Below are 18,360 nucleotides of genomic sequence, written 5' to 3'. Positions count from 1 at the left end.
TTGTTTCAACATTTTTTTGCAAGACTTCATTGAGATGTTTGTTTAATGTGTTTCATCGATGCAGTTTGATTTTGTTGTGTTCAAGGTAGATTATGAGAGAAGTCTGAATTTAGTTGTGGCTCAACACAAATTCTGGCTGAAAAGATTAACAATACATGAATCCAGTGTGATGACAGCCTTTAAGGCATATTTCATGTGCGTTAATATAAATTGCTGAGAACTTATGGGCCATTAGTCTCTGTACAGGTGGCCCTTAACACTAGTTTCACTAATGTAAGGCTGAATAGTGCAGTTCTGCTTCGTATGGGTGTCTTTCTATGTTTTGTAAAAGGATTCATTCAGTTGCAGAGTAGAAGGTGGGGCCTGGAGCACCTCTGCTGGTGAAGAAACCAAATCCTACCTGCCTTCTGCAGAATTCTTCCTGCTGTGGTCTTTGCCTTGAGCATGATTTCTTTGCAGGAATTTGAAGCCAACATTTTAGCTTGGGTTTCACTGAAGCCTTGAGGCTCTGAGACTGTTGCAGCCCTATTAGTGCTATTTGTACTTTGAACCTGGTATTCAGTAAGGCCTGACATTCTCTAATTGGCTTCCCAGGCAGGAGTGCATGATGGTGATGAAGTGCTATGTGGAAATTCTTAGCAGATGGAGCTATACCAATTTGTGGATTGTGAATGCAGATGTGTTGCTGTGCTTAAATGTGACTTGCTACCTGTATCAGAATGTAATTTACAGGTTTAAATTGATGGGTAAACTATTCCGATTTTCAAAGGCTTCAAAGCAACTTCTCCTTTTAATGTTTCCTGGTACCATGAGCTGTTGTGTGATCTTGTATGTAGGAAAAATGCACTGCTGCGTGGATATCTTGCATTCCCTGAGAGTCCACCTTTAATCATGAACGGGACATTAATAGCTCATTCTCTCCCACCAACCGCCCCCCCCCCCCCCCCCATTTGCTACATCATACAACTTTCTGATCAAAGTGAAGATGCTAAGACAGAACTTTATTGATTAATTGCTTATAACATTTAGTTTCATTTTAAAAGGAGAATGAATTATTTAAGAGACCCCTTCCCTCCCCACTTGAAAACATGACTCTGTGGTATGCAAGAAGCAAATTTGAATTTGTGAATCAGGTGAAGAGCAAGTTCCTGACTTGTAATCCGAAGGAAAGACCCCATTGTGGTTGGGCAAAACTCACACACCTTACTTTGGGCAAACCTACAGTAATTGTCTGTAAAGTTTATAACTCTTGCATCCTGATAGAAACTTGTGGGGGGGGAGTGGTTCACTCCTCACTCGAGAGACTGGCTCACACAGGCTAAACTATTAGTTTACTGTAATAACAAGGAGAGTTTAGTTTTGACAGACTTGGCATCGTTTGAGATGTTAAACCAGAAGTTAATATGCTCTGTCAGGTGCCCATGAAAGATCCTGATGTGCTGGTCAGTATTTATCTGGTCATTCAAAACCATAGGAGAAGATCATGCAGTCTCTGAGAGACTAAAGGAGCTAGGGTTTTACTCATTGGAGAGGAGGAGGAGGATGAGGGGAGACATGATAGAGGTATACAAAATATTAAGAGGAATAGAGTTGACAGCCAGCACCTCTTTCCTAGGGCACCAATGCTCAATACAAGAGGGCATGGCTTTAAGGTAATGGGTGGGAAGTTCAAGGGAGAAGTCAGAGGGGTTTTTCACCCAGAGAGTGGTTGGCGCATGGAATGCGCTGCCTAGGATGGTGGTGGTGGAGGCTGATACGTTGGTCAAGTTCAAGAGATTACTAGATAGAGGGATATGTGGGAGGAAGGGGTTAGATAGTCTTAGGAGTGGTTTGAAGGTCGGCACAACATGGTGGGCCGAAGGGCATGTATTGTTCTACGGTCCTACTCCACCGTTTAGTTAAAATTGTTATTGATCTGAACTTTCCTGCCCAATTATCATAACTCTGGATTACTAAAATGACTCAGAAATCTGTGAACTATCCTTGCAATGTTTCTGCTTTCTCTCTTTTGGTCTGTATGGCTGCCCATGCTATCCTTCCACAACCTTCTGAATTCTAATATCCTAACATTTTAATATAGATAGTTTTTGTCATTTCATTATTTGTCCTTTGGCATCAGCGATTTGCTTTGCCCTCCTTCAGAGGAAAGGAAAATTAATCCAAGCCATTTTATTGAAGAATTTAAGATGAATGAGTAGAGTTTTTGAGCAGATCATTGACACTATTCTGTTGGTGAGTGGACAGCTGGTAGCTTGTGAGACCTAAAGTATGGATGCAAAAGTCAACATCAATAAACTTGGGGATCAAGGCTTTTTGTATAATTTAGCTGTAATAAGGTAAATGAGATAGCAACTGAGTGGTTGATTTCAGTGAAGTGCAAAGTGACCTACCTTAACAGAAGGCATAGTTGGAGAATGGATTGTATTTTTTTCTCGCTGAAGTGGTAGCAGTACGTTAAACATGAGATTGTTTTCCAGGTATTACTTCCACTAATTGAAAACCTGTAATTGGTCTATATTTTAATTTGAATTCAGAAATGAAATGGCTTGGAATAATATTGCATACTACTCTAAAGTGTCCCAGATCTTTTGTCTTACTTTCAATGGTGTATTATACTTGTCATGCAGACCAGAAATTTTGAAATTTGTTTATTACACTTATGTATACTACAAAACTAAAACCAAATTATTGCAATTTTGCACTGACATAAATAAATTCTCTTGAGGAGGGAAAACAAAACACAAATTTCAGTGTGCGCGTTTGAGCACTTAAACCTTGACTGCATTGTTTGGGCTACAAGATTTATTTCCCTGCGTGGCTGCAACAAAATACACTGTTCAAATGGCACCAGCTGAGGTAGAACAATTCCACAGAGGAATAGCAAAACAATCAACAACAACTTTAATTAATCTGTGAGTTTTAAAATCAACATAAGGTCATGACATTTGGAAAGAATGAGGCACAGGAGCTTTCTATTGTTGACGAACTTGTGCCCTTTCCAGATGTGTCATGATTATAATTTTGTTGCCTCATGGGACAGGAATAGCCTATTAAATAACTGCAATGGGTTACATTTTTGATTCATGAAGTAGTAATAATGAAATGACCAACTTGCCCAGTGTGTTGTTGTTTTATAATGCAGGCCACTTTTGCTGATATTGCTGCTCACAGTGGTATCATTACGTTAGACAGAGGCTGCTGGAAAGAGTGCAAAAGAAGTTGCAAAGGCCTAATTTTTGTCAGCACCATTTAAGGACATTGTTTTGATGCCCATTCAAAAATGAGACCCTGCATATTTTAATTGTTCAGCCTTGTTTGACTAGCATTGTCTGATTTCCAAACTATTTGGGGCAAGCAGGTTGTGGCGTAAAAAAATATTTTTTAGTAGCTGCTTCTGCCCACTTGTAGAGACCATGCTGGAAATTCCCAGTAAATTGGCCATGAGAGACCAGTACTTGATGTTTTGGCTTATTAAAGAGACACTTGAGATCCAGCAATGAAGCTATTTGGATCCTTCCACAGATGCTGCTTAGTATTTTCTGTCCTGTCTCATATTTCTAGCATTTAATAGATTTTTAAATTTTTCTTTTTCAGTCACCATTGTTGTGGTTATTTCAATAAGTAATCCCATCATTAAGTTAGATGCTTTTTCTGTAAATCATGTCATTAGGTTTTTTTGTTCATTAGTCTTATTTCTGGCATCTACTGTTATAAAATTGTTGTGTGGTCAATGGAAACTATCCCTCCTAGCTCAGGAAATCCAGGTCGTATGTTACCTAAAGCAAAATCTTTTATGAAAATCAGCCACCATCATCCCAAAACACACGCATACCCCATTTTTGCACCTTAACCACTTCGTATGAAATAGCAAATTCTGTAAAGGTACTCCCAAGTTGCTGACTGTTCTGCTCGTGTCCTGTTTGGTTCCATTGGGGACCTTGGTGAATTCTGTTCAAATATCTTGAGCATCCCAGAACAGCCTTGTTCTAGGCTATTACTGTTATAATGATACAATACTTGTTTCATGAACCTGGTTTTACATTGAATATAATCCACTTTTTTGGAGTTACAGTAGGATTTCTCACGCAGTCTTGATCAATTTCTAATCTTGTGCCAATTTACTTAGGATATCCTGTTCTCAACTTTTTCTTGCTATTTCTGGATTTTTTTTAAATGTTAAAAAGTACGAGTGAAGGAACATAGTAACAATAAAAAGCTGAGTACAGGTAGTTCTATAATGTGACAGTTATGTTCCAAAGAAACCTTGAATTATGCAAAATAGCATTATAAAAACAATTGTGTCAATGGGGGAAAAGGGGGTTGGGGTTAGAGTTTCAGACTCAATAGCAGAGTAATTTTTCCTGCAGGATTTCCAAAAATGTTTTTAGTAGCTATTAGATTATTATTTAAGATGTAAATACTAAAGGCTGTATGTTGCATTGTTTAATAAAGTATCATTGCACAGTATTAATAGATGCAATTGCTTGTCAATTTCCAACTTGGGCTGCTAGTTTCTGCCTCCCATGGTGAAACTAACAGCCTGTGTTCTTAAGAGACAGTGATATCTGATTACTCAAGGGAGGATATGCAAACAGTTTTTTCCCAAGACAGCTTTCTTTTCTGCTTGTCAATTTCTAAAGTAACTCTTAAGCGGTTCTCTAGTTCCCGATCTAGATCGCATTATAACCAATTCAGCCAGCCCGCGTAATACAAATAGTATTCCATAATTCCTCAACCACATTGAATCCAATTCATGTTATGGAAATGCACATTATAGGAGAACTATCTGTACATTGCACTAACAATATAAATGGCCATGGGGTGCTACATAAGAACTTGGTATCTTGCATACCGTTCATACAGATCAATTCATTACACTGTGCATTGAAGTAGTACAAGGTAAAACATAACAATGCAGAGTAAAGTGTCACAGCTACAGAGAAAGTGCAAAAAGACAATAAGGTGCAAGGTCATAACGAGGTAGGTTGCAAGGTCAAGAGTCCATCTTGTCGTACTAGGGAACCATTCAAATAGTCGTATAATAGTAGGATAGAAGCTGTCCTTGAGCCTGGTGCTATGTGCTTCTAGGCTTTGGTATCTTCTGCCTGATGTGGGGGCTGGGAGAGAAGAGAGGATGTCCCAGGTGGGGTAGGAAGGGGAGAGGAGAACTGTCACAACTACGTTTCACCACCTGCACTAATGTATTGTGTCATTCTATAATTCTGTGCCTGAGGCTGTTTTGTTTTTTGAACAAGTGGAGCATATCAGCTGGAGTTCCTAATACCAGTGAACCGAACATTATGGCCATTTGGGTTACAGGAATTCACACCTGAGGAATTCAGAAATCCCTACCCAAAAATCCAACATGCACAATAAAATTCACTCTTATGGAATTTATGGCAGTAAAATTTAAAAATAAACAAAATGCAAAAGAAACAGCAAATTTTGTCTTTTTTCAGCTCTCATTTCTTGATGCATACACAGATAATGTGGCTTATTTTTAGCACAGTAGATTCATTTTGCAATCTAGCATTTTTTTTTCAAGCATTTATCATATCATCTACCCTCTGTCTGAAACAGAGCCAGGAAGTTTAAGTGCAAGTTGTAAACGTAAATGACAATATAAAGGAATCTCATTGGATGTAAAACTTGATATTTTATGAAGGTTTGATGCTGGAGGAAAATCTTTCTGCAATAGCTAAAGCTGTGGAGCTTGCGACAGCGTTTGCAGTTGCTTGTGTGTCTGAACGCAGCTTCTGGCCACTTGAGAGATTGGCTTTAGAAACTGACAAGTCAATCTCTTAAATGCCCACCACCACCTGCCCTTCCCCAACCATGAACCGGCAGCTGTAGTACTATCATTACTGTTGAGAGAATAAACATCCCGTAGGAACACATCTCCATTTTATAATACGGGATTCAATGGGAAATAGGATTTTGTTTTAAGGGAAAATTGCAACAGGGACTATTTTCTAGGAAAAGAAAACACTTTTTAAAATGCACTGAGGACAATTTATATATGTCATCTTGGTAATTGTCCCACTGTCTGCTGAGTTCTGGAGCATAGCTCCTGTAGGTTGAATGGCTTCCCACTAGTTCTGAAGATTAGCTCAACTCCACAAAGTTTGAAAACAAAAGAAACTGCGGATGCTGGAAATTGGAATGAAAAAAACAGAAGGCTGGAAAAACTCGGTGGGGCAAGCAGCATCTGTGGAGGCAAAAGGTACAAGTCACATTTTGGATTGAGACCCTGCATTGGGACTCCACAGATGCTGCTTGGCCTGCTGAGTTCTTCCAGCATTCTGTTTATATTTTTCCACAGAATGTTTGTTGGCAGTGAGGTCTAATGTAGCAAGAAAGATTGGTTTTTGTTGTAGACCTTTTGATTAATATCATGACTTGCATCCTGGACCAAGCACGAGGTGAACTTGTGTGAGCAGACAAACTTGAGTAGGATGTTCCACTGATCATCCCAATTTGATACAATCAAAGACTGACTGTACCAAAAAGTTGATAAACAGACCTCTCACCTTATTGCACTGCACTTTCTTTGTAGCTGTGACACTTTGTACTGTTATTGTTTTTACCTGTACTACCTCAATGCACTCTGTACTAACTCAATGTAACTGCACTGTGTAATGAGTTAATCTGTACAATCAGTATGCAAGACAAGTTTTTCACTGTACCTTGGTACAAGTGACAATAATATACCAATACCAAAGGCCATGTATCATAGTTGGACCTGCTTCCTGCACTTGGGGTGTCGTTGCATGGTGAAGGTTACATTCACTGCACCATTGGATGGACAAAATCCACATCCAGTTCAGGAAGCAGCTCATTAGCAGTGGAAGACCCTGGCGATGATTTTTTTTTTTTCCCCCTGTGGCAGATAGCAAAGATCAGTCACATTTATAATGTAGTATATACATTTACAGTTTGGAGTTGCTCCCACCTGTTCCAGGTGACCATGCAGAATTTGTGTCTTTGTTTTTAAACCTTGTTTGTTACATCCACATTGATAAACAAATCGCCTTCGTTTCATCAGCCTATTAGCAATCTACACAAAAAAAATTTTGTCTTTTAATTGTAACCAAAGACAGGAATGTCTACATGGCAGAAAGCTTTACAAAGCGAAAGGAAATGGGGTTCGAGGCAAGTGGATGGTGGGAAATGATGGAAGTGTTGGTTTTTGTATGAGATTGGTCATTGGGATAGAAGCTTATCCTTGTTCACTTGTGCTAAGCATGCAGTTTAGCAGCATTTATGTTGATTCTGAATTCCAATGGAATGGAATTTTGGAAATGGCATTAGTTGTACATACACTACTATAATGCATGAGGCCAGGGACAGACTCTACTCAGTTTCAAAATACGGAAGTACATGTAGCAGAAATTTCCAGTCCACTTTCTATTTCACATTTGCTTAAGAAGTACTTCTTCTTGTATTGCTGAATCTCCATTTCTTTCTCCCAGAGAAAAGTCATCATGTACTGCTGCATAATGTGAATTACTATATCAAGTGACTAGCTATTTTAAAAGCTTTCACTCTCTATGGTTTAACAGTTGCTTCCCATCACCTGTGGAATATTCATGCCAAGAAATGCAACATTTTCTTATCCAGATACTCACCCCAGTTAATTGCTTGAGTTCCAACTTCAGAAAACAACCCAGATTACTGTTTCCCTTGCCAATGTTTTTGTCATTAATCGTGTAAATATAGTTAAAATCATTTGTATCATGCTGTTTTTTTTAAATTTTCCCAATTGAGTTGCAATAACAATTTCTGGACAATTTTCATTTTTCTGTGGAAAATTGTGGTCCAGATCCACCTTGTGCACTTCACCTTTTTTTTTCATCATTTTTGATCAGTGTGTGGGATGTGACATTTGTGTGCAACACTCCTTTTTGTGGTATCACAGGAGAAGTTTGGCCTCATTGACCTGTCACTGAGCATTCTCCAGACAATCTTGTCTTCCCAATAATTGCAGGATTGGGATGTCTGCAAGTCAACTTAATAACTTGCTTTCATCATTCTGACCCCACCATCTGTCACCCTGAAATTACCTGGGGCCTAATCCCTCTGGCCCAGGTATGCCATCATCACCACGATCCAAGTATTGCCTCTGGAATCCAGGCAGAGATGAGTCAGCATGCCTGGACTTTGGAATTAGTTAAGGGACCCTGGGCAGTCCCTTCTGGAAAATTATGATCCAAAATAACTGACTTTGAATTGTAAAATCCAGTTCTGCACATTTTTCAATGTGTTGAACTAAATAAAAACAGATATACGGGTTGGTAACATATTGCAAAGAGAAGAAATGCTCTCGCTAGCAGCAGCCAAATCACAATTGGTTGCACATTGCAAATAGCAGGAATCTGTCCCAGAGTGAGGGGGTAAAAATTATGCCAATTCTCCAGAACAGATCACCAGACTTGTAGAGGAACATGATCTCCTCTGGTCCCAATGGTTAAATCTTGCAAAGACACACAGACAGTGTGTATATATGTGCATTTGTGTTGTAGGAGAATAGTAGAGTGCTTTTGGAGTTTCAGTAAATATAGCAATTATCAATCTGAAATAAAAATCCATCTATCATTTTATCAGACTAATTATTTGTTTCAGACCTGTTAATTGAAGTGGAAGAATTGTTGTCACTTGTATCTGTCACCGTGTACTCGCAAAATTACACAATGAAATTCAGAAGTGGGTCTGGTCATGTTATTGTTGAAAAGGCCACATGTATCTGGGTGAGAACTGGCCTCCTATCAGAAGATCTTGCCCAAAAGAATGTGTGCTTCAAAGATCATGCAAGCAGTCAACTTGAGCATCTCAGGGGCTGAAAACATTTACAGGGCAAACGTCAGATATTCTCATTCTCATTCTCATTTTTACCCCATACAATTGGCCCAGTCTTTCACCATGCATTCCAATTCTCCACTCCACCAAAACCACCAGCCACTCTTGTTGGTCCTGTAATTAACCAGTTTGCTCAGCCATAAGTGTCTAACACAGATTTCTCGATCTGTATGTCAGCTAGATAAGTGGTAATCTACATAACCTGCCCTGCTTATTGTATGGGTTTAATGGCAATTTTACATTAAGTTTTTCAATCCTTCATTTTTTTTTAAGAGCATGCAACATTTCAGTGTAGCTATAATTTATGTTCTGCCTGAGTAGCTATTCATCAGTCTCCTAGCTCAAGATGCATACAGTGCCACACAATTGTTTTTTTGGCTTTTAGCCCTGATACCATCAGAAGCCAGTATGGTTATTTCTATAAACTTTGAACTGTCTTTCAGAAGACTAGGTGTCTAGAATGATAGATTTAGTGTTGAGAGCTTTTCCACTGTTTGGCATGTAATGCATCCCCTTATGTTTATGGAAATATTAGTGTTTAGTAACAGAATGTGTCTTGTTGGGAAAAAAATTGCTAATTTGTAAAGTTAAGTTATCATTTATTAGCCTATCCTCTATGATGTATTGTGGGCCACTAAGCTATAAACAGTTAGCTATCATGCAGTAGCTGTGAGCTGCTGCCTAATAAACTTGGCGTTTCAGATAGCAAAGTAAAGCTGGAAGAAATAATTCATTGTGACTACCCAACATTGTTATTTGTTATTGTTAACATTAAGCTGCTAGAGTGCTTGGCAAAGCTCCAGCAAATTGTTCCTCATTTAATATTTTTCATAGTTCCAGACAAATGTATCATTAATGCTGTACTTTCATTTGCAATGGAATTGACCTTAACCTTGTGGTGTTGTGCTTGCTTGCACAATTGGTTGTCATTACCAGCATAAAAATCCACATAACAAGATCTTTGTTTTTTTTAATTATTTGTTTGAATATGGAGGGGCAAAGCTTAAATGTGACAGATTTACCATTACAGTTCAAATTTGAAGTAAAATCATTCCAGTTAGGATCATATTGAACCTTAGTTAAACCATTTTTTTTTGGCCTCCATGTTAGAAAAATCGAGAAGGAGCCACAGTAAGAAGCTATTTGGTCCATCAAGTCTTTGCCAGTTCTGTGCAAGAGCCATCCAGCTTGTCCCATTACCCTGCTCTCTAAAGTGTTTTTCAATGTACTTTATCCAGCTTCCTTTTGAATGTCATGAACTAGTTCCACTACTCCTTCTGGTAGTACATTCTAGATTTTTATAACAGAACTGAGTTTATAAACATCAGAAAATAATGAGCAGACTTTTTTAAAACTTGGAAAGAATAGGCTGGGAGTTGAACTGATAGAGGACCTCCAAAATAATGACTAGGTTTAACAACATACTTACACTTGCAGAATAGATCAAAAATCTGGGGCATAAATTTACTTGGGGTGGGGGGGGGGAGAGAAAAGAAATCGGAATAAGCTCTTCCACTATGTGGAAATGAAATGGCATGGATGCATTTAAGGCGAAGCTTTAATTACTTGGAGTGGGGTCTCATGTGAATTGCAAACAACGGCAAAGAAAAGTTAGGCCCAGTGGCAGCCTTCAATCCTGTTAATAATAAGGATCTTCTGTTGGCTGGCAGACTGCCCAAGTTGCTGGTTACTGCCTTGAAGCATGCTCTTGCAGCGTATCTGTGGGTTGCAATCTTCTGTGGGGGCTGGCTCCAGTCTGATTTGGAGTGAGGCAACAGCGCGCAAGGCCACACCTACCAAAAGTGTCAAGTTCCCACCCCCACCCCCACCCCCACCCTCCCATCTGGATTGCCACAACAGGTGTGAGGCCCAGTGCCCATGCCTGCTGACTGCCTTTTAAATTACTTTTGGAAAATCAAGGTCAGTATTGTTTTCATAAATTACTCTTGATAAAATTTGCATTTGATGGCTGCTGGTTTGCAGCCAAAAATTCCCTTTGAATCTCTAAATGCCCTGTTAAATGCAATTTATGATGTTGGACTGTCGAAAGGCACAGTTTACACAGGGGCATTTAAGTATAATCTATTGTTGTTTTTAATGTTGCATTTTTTTTTTGACCAGGTAAAAAGAATGTAGAGGCAGTGGAGAGGGTACATAGACTCCTTTGGAAATACTGCACAGAAACTGGTCGTTGGGCCCACCAAGCCCGCAATCGCAGGGCACATGTGCAAACCCTACGTGAATTATACTAGAATATGGAGAATATACTCGCTAGGAAAGAATGAGCAAACTAGGTCTTTTTTCTTGTGAATAGAAGGCTTAGGGATGACTAATGGAGGTTTTAAACAAGTTTTGATAGGCTAAATGCAGATGATGGTTCCACTTGTGGGGAAGAGTGTGACTAGAGGCCATGGGTCTAAGAAAATCTTTTTCTAAAATCTGCAAATGTTGGAAATCCTGAAATAAAAACAAAACGCTGGAAGCATTCATCAGGTCGGACAATGTTTGTGGAGAGAGAACTGAGTTAACACCTCAGAGCAAAAAGCCAGCATCAGAACTGGGAAAATGAGAAAACAAGTTGGTTGTAAATTGCAGAGGGGGATGGATAGAACAAAAGTAACAACCCTGATAGGGTGAGGCTAGACTCCCTGTGGGGATAAGATGACAATAAAAGGTTTTTCACCCAAAAAAGTAGCTTGCTCTTTCCATGGTTGCTGCCTGATCTGAGTGTTTGCAGCATTTTCTGTTTGTGGGTTTTGATATAAGATGGTCACCAGGAAATTCAGAAGAGTGTTTTGCACAAAGAGCAGTGAGAAAGTGGAACTTGCTACCTAAGGAGATGTATTTGAGGGTGAACGGAATAGAGGATAACACTGCTAGATTTAAATGAGGTCATATCCTTGATTGGAGCATAAATGTGAACTCTTGAGACAAATTGCTGTTTTTGCAGCATGATATCCCTATAATTCTATGGGTTTTTTCCAATCTGTGTATTTTTTTTATATAAAGTTAATGGGCAGGTCCAACAAGTATTAAGGCAAGCAGCATGTTAGCCTTTACTGCAAAGGGATTGGAGCTTAAGAATTGGGAGATTTTGTTTTAAAGTTGTACAAGGTGTTGGTGAGGACACACCTGGAATACAATGCAGTTTTGGTCCCCTTCCCTGAAAAAGACATGCAGGCAACTTCCATGTTATGGTAGTTCTGGTAACAGAAACTTGCCCTTGTGGAACTTAAAAATCGCTACAGAATAAACATGTGAAATTTATGTGGAGGGAGGAAATATTTTTTCAACTCGTTTGTTGACACATGCATAGATAATGTGGCTTCATGTTTTGGAAAATCACAATGCAGACAGTTTTCTAGGAATGTAACTCCACTGTGACACAGGACACTGTAGTAGCATTGAGGGCAATCCAAAGGAGAGTTAACAGGCTATGATACCTAGGACGAGAGGGTTGTCCTATTAAGAGGAACTAAGCAATTTGGGACTGCATTCCTTGGAGCTCAGAAGAATGAGGGGTGATGTTATTCAAACACAAGGGGGATTGGAAGCGTAGACATTGAGATGTTTCCACCAGTGGGAAAGTCGCAAACAAGGGGACGTAGCTGCAAAACTAATGGGTCACTTGTTTAAAATTGAGTTGTACAGAAATTTCTTTTCTCATAGGGTGGCCAGTTCTCTGGAATTCTCAGCCTCTGAAGACGACGGCGACCAGACAGATCATTGGATATATTTAAGTTGGAGTTAATTAAATATTTAACTGATTTGAGGAATTGGAGTTTTCAGGAACTGGCACAGAAGAGGTGTTGAGGCCGGCATAGACCAGCCATGATCATATTAAATTGCAGGGCAGGCTTGAGGGGCCGAGTGGCCTACTCTTATTTTCTTGTGTTCTAACCAAGTGAAGTGTACTATAGTATGCATATTAAAGCATTTCCTTCTGGTCTCCATTTGCTTTTCTTCAGTGTATTAACCACAGTCAATTACTAATTAATGCATTTTTGTTCGAGGTGCCATCTTGCAGTTTTCCAAAGAGCAGGGGTTGATTACTGAGCATCATGGTGAATATTTTGCCTTCAACCAATATCACAAACATTGCAGATTATCTGTCGCTGTCACATCGCTGTGTTTCACATATTTCAACAGCAACCATATTTCTTGCAGAGTTTGTGGAATGACCCGAGGTCGTAAATGGTGTTTACAAATGCAAGTCTTGGCAGACATCAATTGAATGCCCATTGGCAATGAAGCTAATTTCTCTCCGTCCCTTTCCAATGTTCACACCATTCAAAGCAGATTGAGAATGATGTAGCTTTAATACCCCACTATAAGGTGTACTTAATTTCCAGGCCGCAGGTGGGAGCACTTCATTTTTGTTTGGACTAATAATTGTCCTGTTAATCCTGGTGGCCAAAACCCTTTGTAGCTGAGCTGTGAAATAATTCCATGTGACGCATCCTATTGAAAGTTGCATTTAATTAACTAGCAGGTGATGGCTTTTGGAACAAAAAAAGCAAGCTGCTGGAGAAACTCAATGGAACAGGCAACATCTGTGAAGGCAAAGGGATAATTGACATTTCAGGCCAAGGTCCTGCATTAGGACTAAGCGTGTTAAGGGGAGGTGGCCAATATAAAGAAGTGAGAGGGAGGGTTGAAGCAGGAGCTGGCATGCAATAGGTGGATACAGATGAGGAGGGGTTGATGGGCAGATGGGGGAAGGAAGGATGGAGGAGATGGTGACAAGCTGGAAGGTGATAAGTGGAGACGAGGGCTGCTGATTATGGAATCTGATAAGAAAGGAAAGTGTTGAGAGTGGAACTAGATAAAGGAGGGATGGTGGGCAGTTGGAAATGGGGGAGGGGGGAGTGGAGAGAGGGGATGGGAAACCTAGTGGGTTGAATGTGTGGGTGATAGATGGAATCAGATGGGGGAGGTGATACAAACTGGGTAATGGGGCTAGTAGTGATGGGTTTTAGTTATCTTTTTGTACTTAATTTGGCAGTCGTCTCTATCCTAATTCAGCATTCTGATATGTTGGTTTAATATTGTTAAAGTCAAACTTTGTATGTTCATGATTGCAACATGTACATCTTCTTCATTAAATCACTTCCTTGATAACTTCTCTTCTCCCATAACCACTCCCTGCCCTGTTCTATTACTGCTGAGGCAATTTCTTGTTCAGTGACTGCTCTTTGCTCTTTGCAAACTGTGCTCAGTTTCTGTTTGATTTCCTTAGATGGGGCAGGCGTTGTGGAGGGTTGCAAGAAACCAGCAACTGCAACACCAACGATACAGTGAGGAAGGCTACTACCTTGTAGATCATGACAGGAGGCTTGCCGCAGCAAATCGCAAGCATGCCCAGGTTGGGATTGACATCTACCACATCCTGAGAGTTGGCAGATCGAAGGAAGAGCACGGATTCCCAGATCTGGAACTATTGCCCCCAGAACTAAGCTTAACCATTCTATCATATTTGAATGCAACTGACCTCTGCTTGGCTTCATGTGTCTGGCAGGACTTGGCCAATGATGATGTTCTCTGGCAAGGGTAAGTGCCATTCTGTCCTGTCACTCATAGCCACTGCCAAATGAAAATTGATGCTAGAATACCTCTTGAATTGCAGTATAGTAGGTGGGAGTTGCATTCATGTTTGCAGTCAATCCTAAGTCAAATACTGAGGGGAACTGGAAATTCTTCCAGACTGGGTGACCCCTTTGCCGAGCACCTGTGCTCCATCCGCTGTGGCCGTCCGGATTGAGACTGGATGCAGACTGGGCGACTACTTCGCTGAGCACCTGTGCACTGTCAGCCTCTGCCTTCTGGAACTCCTGGTTGCCAGCCATTTTAATTTCCCCCTCCCCATTTCCACACTGACACGTTTGTCCTCTTGCCTCCTCTACTGCCAAAGTAAGGCAAATTCAAACTAGAGGAACAGCACCTTGTATTCTGCCTGGGCCATCTACAACCCGGCAACACGAACATTGAATTCTCCCAGATTCTGGTAACTGCTCCCCCATGTCCCTTTTCTGTCTCCTCCTGATCTACCTGACATCTATCATCCTGCCTCTTTCACTTTTTCTCCACCCTCCAGCTACCCATCATCCACACACTCCACCCACTAGTTCCTGTTCTCTTCCCACCCACCCCCCCCCCCCCCCACTACTACCAACTGCCCTCCCCACCTCCCTTCCTTGGTTCTATGCTCCCACCTTCCTTTCCTTTCAGATTCCATCATCTTCAGCCCTTTGTCTCTTCCACCCATCACTTCACAGCTTCTTTTGTTGCTTTTGCCACATTTCCCTGCCCTGCCCCTCCCCCCCCCCCAGCAAACCAGGATACACCTATCACCTGCCAGTTCTTACTCCAACCCTCCCCTCCACCTTGTTGTACTGGCTGTCTCTCCTCTATCTTCCAGTCTAGATGAAGAGTCTCCACCTGAAATGTCAACTGTCCATTTCCCTCCACAGATGTTCCCTGATGCACTTCACAAGACAAAGGAGCAGAAGTAGGCCATTCAGCCCATCGAGTCTGCTCCATAAGCTAAACTAAAACTATTCCTATCTAGCCCCAATTTCCAGCCTTATCCCCATATCCCTTGATATTTTAATTAGATACCTATCACTCTCCTCCTTAAATGCCCCCAATGATTGGACCTCCACAGCTGTATGTGGCAAAGAATTTCATAATTTCACTAACCTTTGGCTACAGAAATTTCTCCTCATTTCTGTTTTAAACCAGTACCCTCTAATTCTAAGATTGCACCCTCTAGTCCTGGACTTGCCCACCAAAGGAAACTGCTTAACCACATCTACTCTGTCCAGTCCTTTCAACATGCTAAATGTTTCTGAGGTCCCCTCTCATTCTTCTGTACTCCAGTGAGTACAGTCCAAGAGCTGACAAATGCTGATTGTATGTAAGCCCTTTCATTCTGGGAATCATCCCTGTAAATCTTTTCTGAACCCTCTCCAACATCAGTACATCCTTCCTAAGATAAGGGGCCAAAACTGCGCACAATATTCCAAATGAGGCCTCACCAGTACCCCATTGAGCCTCATCAACACTTCCTTACTTTTATACGTTATACCTCTTGAAATGAATGCCAACATAGCACTTGCTTTCTTTACCACCAATCCGACCTGGTGGTTAACCTTTGGGGTATCCTGCACGAGTACCCACTGCACTTCTGTACTTTGAATTTTCTGCCCGTTTATTTCTGCTTCCAAAGTGTACAACAGCGCATTTCTCAAGTTGAAACTCATCTGCCATTTCTTTGCCCATACTCCTAAACTATGTCTCCCTGCAACCTTCCTGTTTCTTCAATACTTCCTACTCCTCCACCTATCTTGGTGTCATCTGCAAACTTAGCCACAAAACCATTTACTCCATAATCCAAATCATTGATGTACAATGTAAAAAAAGAAGTGGTCCCAACACCGACCACCCCTGTGGAACACCACTGGTAGCCAACCAGAACAGGATCCCTTCATTCCCACCCTTTGCTTTCTGCCTACCAGCCAATGCTCCACCCATTCTACTATCCTACCTGTAATTCCATGAGCTCTCATCTTATTAATCAGCCTCTTGTGCGACACCTTGTTGAAGGCCTTTTGAAAGTCCAAGTACACAACATCCACAGCCTCTCCCTTATCCACCTTACCTGAGATTTCCTTAAAACTCCAATAGGTTGGTCAGGCAGGATCTTCCCTTCACGAAACCATGCTGGCTTGGACCTATCATGCCTTGCACCTCTAGGTATTCCATAACCTCATCCTTGAGGATAGATTCCAATAACTTTCCCACCACCGATGTCAGACTAATAGGTCTGTAATTTCCTTTATGCTGCCTCCCACCTCCCACCTTTCTTATACAGCGGAACTACATCTGCGACCCTCGGTCCTCCGGAACCATGCCGGTGTCTATTGATACCTGGAAAATTATCACCAATGCCTCCGCGATCTCTAAAGCTGCCACCTTGAGAACCCAAGGGTGCACTTTATCCGATCCAGGAGACTTATCTGTCTTGTCCATTTAGCTTCCCTAGCACCTTCTCTCTAGTAATCTTGACTGAACTCGGTTCTGTCCCCTGAGACCCCTGACTATCAGGTATATTGCTGATGTCCTCCACAGTGAAGACCGATGCAAAATACTCATTTAGTTCCTCTGCCATCTTTGTTATCCATTTATAATCTCTCCTGCACTGTTTTCAATTGGTCCTATTTCAACCCGTCTCTTTTACTCTTCATATATTTAAAAAAAACTTAGTATCCTTTTAAATGTTATCTGCCAACTTCCTTTCATAATTCATCTCTTCTTTCCTAATGACCTTCTTAGTTTCTTTCTGTAAGTTTAAGTTTCCCAGTCTTCTGTTTTCCCACTAATTTTTGCTTCCTTGTATGCCCTCCCTTTTGCTTTTATTTTAGCCTTCACCTCTCTCGTTATCCACATTTGTGCCATTTTTCCATTCATAAACTTTTTTCTTGGAATATATCTATCCTGCACTTTCCTTGTTTCTTGTAGAAATTCCATCCATTTCTGCCCTGCCATCCTTCCAACTACCTTTTCCAATCAATTTGGGCCAGTTGCCCTCTCATGCCACTGTAATTTCCTTTGTTCCACTGAAATATTGATTACACCTGCTATCAGCTTCTCCTTTTCAAATTTGAAACTGAACTCAATCATATTGTGATCACTAGTTCCTAATGGTTCCTTTGCCTTTAGTTCCCTAATCACCTCCGGTTCGTTACACAGCACCCAATCCAAAACAGCCGATCCCCTGGTGGGCTCATCAACAAGTTGCTCCAAAAAGCCATCCTGTAGACATTCCACAAACTCGCTCTCCTGAGATCCACTGCCTTCCTGGCTTTCCCAATCCACTTTCATGTTAAAATCCCCCATAATTATCTTGACATTGTCTCTCTGACATGCTTTTTCTATTTCTAACTGTAATTTATAGTCCTGGCTGCTGTTAGGGGGCCTATATAACTGCTATTATTGTCCTTTTACCCTTGCCATTTTGTAGCTCCACCCATAAGGATTCCACTTCTTCTGACCCAATGCCCCTTCTCTCTATTGATTTTTGTATCATTACTAACTATCAGGGCCACACCACCCCCTCTGCCTACCCGCCTATCCTTCCTATACACTGTGTACCCCAGACATTCAGTTCCCAATCACATTCGTCATAAAGCCATGACTCGGTGATTGCCACAATAGTACATTTAGACCAGTATCTGCTACTGATTTTTGCTGTAGTTCTATTGTTCAGCAAATTATCAAAAGACAGCAAACTTTTCACCTGCCTGTCCTCCTTACCATCTTCACTGCACACTGTCTTGGACTTGTTCTTGTATACCTCTTCTTTATCCTAGCATCCTGGTTTCCTTCCCCCTGCCAAATTAGTTTAAACCCTCTCCAACAGCTATATTAAACATTCCCACCAGGATATTGGACCCCTTAGAGTTCTGGTGTAACCCATCCTTTAAGAATAGGTCATACCTCTCC

The 18,360-nt window shown here is 40.9% G+C and overlaps 1 protein-coding gene across 3 annotated transcripts in view; it reads left to right on the top strand.

The window, feature by feature from the left end:
* Positions 1-18,360, top strand: part of fbxo8 (F-box protein 8) — a 55,713-nt gene that overhangs the window by 15,901 nt on the left and 21,452 nt on the right. For all 3 annotated transcript variants that reach the window (XM_052020530.1, XM_052020531.1, XM_052020532.1), the window contains exon 2: positions 14,096-14,406. In XM_052020530.1, coding sequence (XP_051876490.1) covers positions 14,096-14,406 — 311 coding nt within the window. The remainder of the gene's footprint in view (positions 1-14,095; positions 14,407-18,360) is intronic.

This window comes from Pristis pectinata, chromosome 7, assembly GCF_009764475.1.
Source record: "Pristis pectinata isolate sPriPec2 chromosome 7, sPriPec2.1.pri, whole genome shotgun sequence".
NCBI lineage: Eukaryota > Metazoa > Chordata > Chondrichthyes > Rhinopristiformes > Pristidae > Pristis > Pristis pectinata.
The sequence above is the reverse complement of the archived record's forward strand: the minus strand, read 5'-3'. Positions and strand labels throughout refer to the sequence as shown.